Source organism: Gadus chalcogrammus, chromosome 14 (genome assembly GCF_026213295.1).
Source record: "Gadus chalcogrammus isolate NIFS_2021 chromosome 14, NIFS_Gcha_1.0, whole genome shotgun sequence".
Lineage (NCBI taxonomy): Eukaryota > Metazoa > Chordata > Actinopteri > Gadiformes > Gadidae > Gadus > Gadus chalcogrammus.
Window position 1 is genome coordinate 4,299,731 of NC_079425.1, and position 2,500 is coordinate 4,302,230.

At 49.0% G+C, this 2,500-nt stretch overlaps 1 protein-coding gene across 4 annotated transcripts in view; it reads right to left on the bottom strand.

Moving 5' to 3' along the window:
• The window catches only part of LOC130403991 (phosphatidate phosphatase LPIN1-like), a 29,961-nt gene that overhangs the window by 4,355 nt on the left and 23,106 nt on the right, over nt 1-2,500 (bottom strand). For all 4 annotated transcript variants that reach the window (XM_056608564.1, XM_056608565.1, XM_056608563.1 and 1 more), the window contains exons 16-20: nt 2,211-2,254; nt 1,879-2,017; nt 1,314-1,462; nt 1,024-1,110; nt 343-495 (exon numbers count right to left, since the gene is read on the bottom strand). In XM_056608564.1, coding sequence (XP_056464539.1) covers nt 343-495; nt 1,024-1,110; nt 1,314-1,462; nt 1,879-2,017; nt 2,211-2,254 — 572 coding nt within the window. The remainder of the gene's footprint in view (nt 1-342; nt 496-1,023; nt 1,111-1,313; nt 1,463-1,878; nt 2,018-2,210; nt 2,255-2,500) is intronic.

Below are 2,500 nucleotides of genomic sequence, written 5' to 3' on the forward strand. Positions count from 1 at the left end.
AGTATACACAATACGAGTGTGTGCGCGTGAGTGTGCGCGTGTAAGCGTGCGGTGCATGTGTGAGTGAGCGCGCATGTGTGTAGTCCACAAGTGCATGTGGGTATCTGAGCTTGGGTGTGTGCAATCCTTACGTGCATGTATGTGCGTGCGTGTGTGAGCGTGTGCCTATGCGTGTGTGAGAGTACATGTGCATGTGTGTGCGTGTGTGTGAGCGTATGTGTGTGTGTGTGTGGGCGTGCGTGTGTGTAGTCCATACGTGCGTGTGTACGTGCGTGTGTACGTGCGTGTGTGTAGTCAATACGTGCACATGCGTTCGTGCATGTGCACGTGCGTGCGCAGTACCTGTGCAGGGCGGAGAAGAGGCTGCTGGGGCTGAGCATGACGGGGCCGACGGGCAGCATGGTGCCTCTCTCGTTCACCCAGTGAAGGTAGCCCCGCGTCATGTCCGCCATGCCGATCGCCCGCGCCGAGCAGTACATGAACTTGTAGCCGTTCCTGGACGAGAGAGGAAGGCCCAGAGCAGGGAGAGAGAAAGAGGGAGGGAGAGAGGGAGGAGCGGTCAGGGGTAGTAAGTACTTCCTGCTATCCTCGGCTCTCACTAGCTTCACTGGAATCAGATATAGCCCGTCGGAGAACGCTGTCATAAAATATTGAAACGGCCAGGAAGCATGTATGCATGCAAGTATTGTGTTGGCTAACTGCATAAGAAACTAAATGCATTGTTTGGTGGGTGTAATTAATGAACTTCACCATTTAATTGGTGTAATAAACAAACTACACCATCTGGTTGGTGTTATAAACAGACTACACCATTTGGGTGGTGTAATAAACAAACTACACCATTTGGGTGGGGTAATAAACAGACTGAACTATCTTGTTGGTGTAATAAACAAACTACACCATCTGGTTGGTGTAATAAACAAACTACACCATTTGGGTGGTGTAATAAACAGACTGAACCATCTGTTAGTGTGATACAGGTGAAGCCCATCCCTTGTGGTCAGGGGGGGGGGGGGGTCTTACAGGCTGACGTTGTGGTAGAGCCTGGCGATGTCCTGGTGAGTCCAGTCCTTCCCCAGGGTGGGCAGAATGTGACCCAGGGTGTCGGACCTTCAACCCACACACACACACACACACACCCACACACACACGCACACACACACACACACACGCAAACACACAAACGCACACACACAGTGATAACGTCAAACCTCCAAAGGAATTTACAACTGCCCTTCCACGTAAACACACAAACACACACACACACACACACGCACACACACACACACGCACACAGTCTCTGGTCTCCTCACCTGGTGATGGTTCCGTCTATGTCAGAGATGACTATCTTGTCGTTCCACCGCCACAGGTAGATGGTGCCATGGCAACGGCAGGTACCCTGGTACTGGGTGGTGACGCTGAACACCACGTCGTTTGGCCCCTCCTTCAGCTGCAGGCTGGCCTGCACACACACACGCACACGCACGCACGCACGCACGCACGCACACACACACACACACACACACACACACACACACACACACACACACACACACACACACACACACACACACACACACACACACACACACACACACACACACACACACACACACACGTATAATAGCACCTTTTAAAATGGGCGTCACAAACTGCACATGTAAACCCTAAACTGTAGGGCGTGGACCATATGTGAAAGAAAGTAGTAGAATCTAAGTAAATGAATAATGCATAACATGTCAAATAAAACATGAACGTGTAAAATAACAGAAGAAACAACAGCTTAAGAAATACAAGACAAATACAGAAGTGACAAGTCCCATAAATACGACAGGTCCAGCCAGACTACAGTGGTGTTGTGGATGTTGGACAGTGTACCAGCTGTTCCGAGGTGAGTCTCAGGGTCTTCTTGTAGCACACGTTGCTGGAGGCGGCCAGGGGCTCGGGCTGACCGGATCCCAGGCTGGGATTGGCTGGAGAGTGGTCATCATCACTGGAGGAAGACTCCTCCTTCATTCTGAAAAAGCCAATCACAGAGGACCGAGGGTTAAATATGACACTCTGATTGGTGCGTGAGTGGGAGAGCGAAGGGTTTGAGCAACATTGAAGAAAACAGAAATATGAACACAAATAAAAACATGAATGAACCAGTTGGAAAGCAGTTGGGAAGCAAACAGAAAGCAATTTGAAGGCGGTTGTAAAGCAGTCACCTGTCCATGCCTTCTGGCACGTCCCCCGCCCCCGGCTCAGATTCCTGAAGGTCAAAGGTCAAACGAAACCCGTTATCACATGGTACACACTACCATATACATGTTTATATGTTTTAGACATGATTATCTACATACTATTAGAACTAGCATTATAGACATGTTCAAATAGATATAATAAATAGACATACATTCTATCATTAGGTGAGTGCTGCAAGCAGCGCTCAACTATTGTCACTAACTATTAGTACATAGGTATGATATCATCATCTCCAGTAGTAGTATGTAGTAAA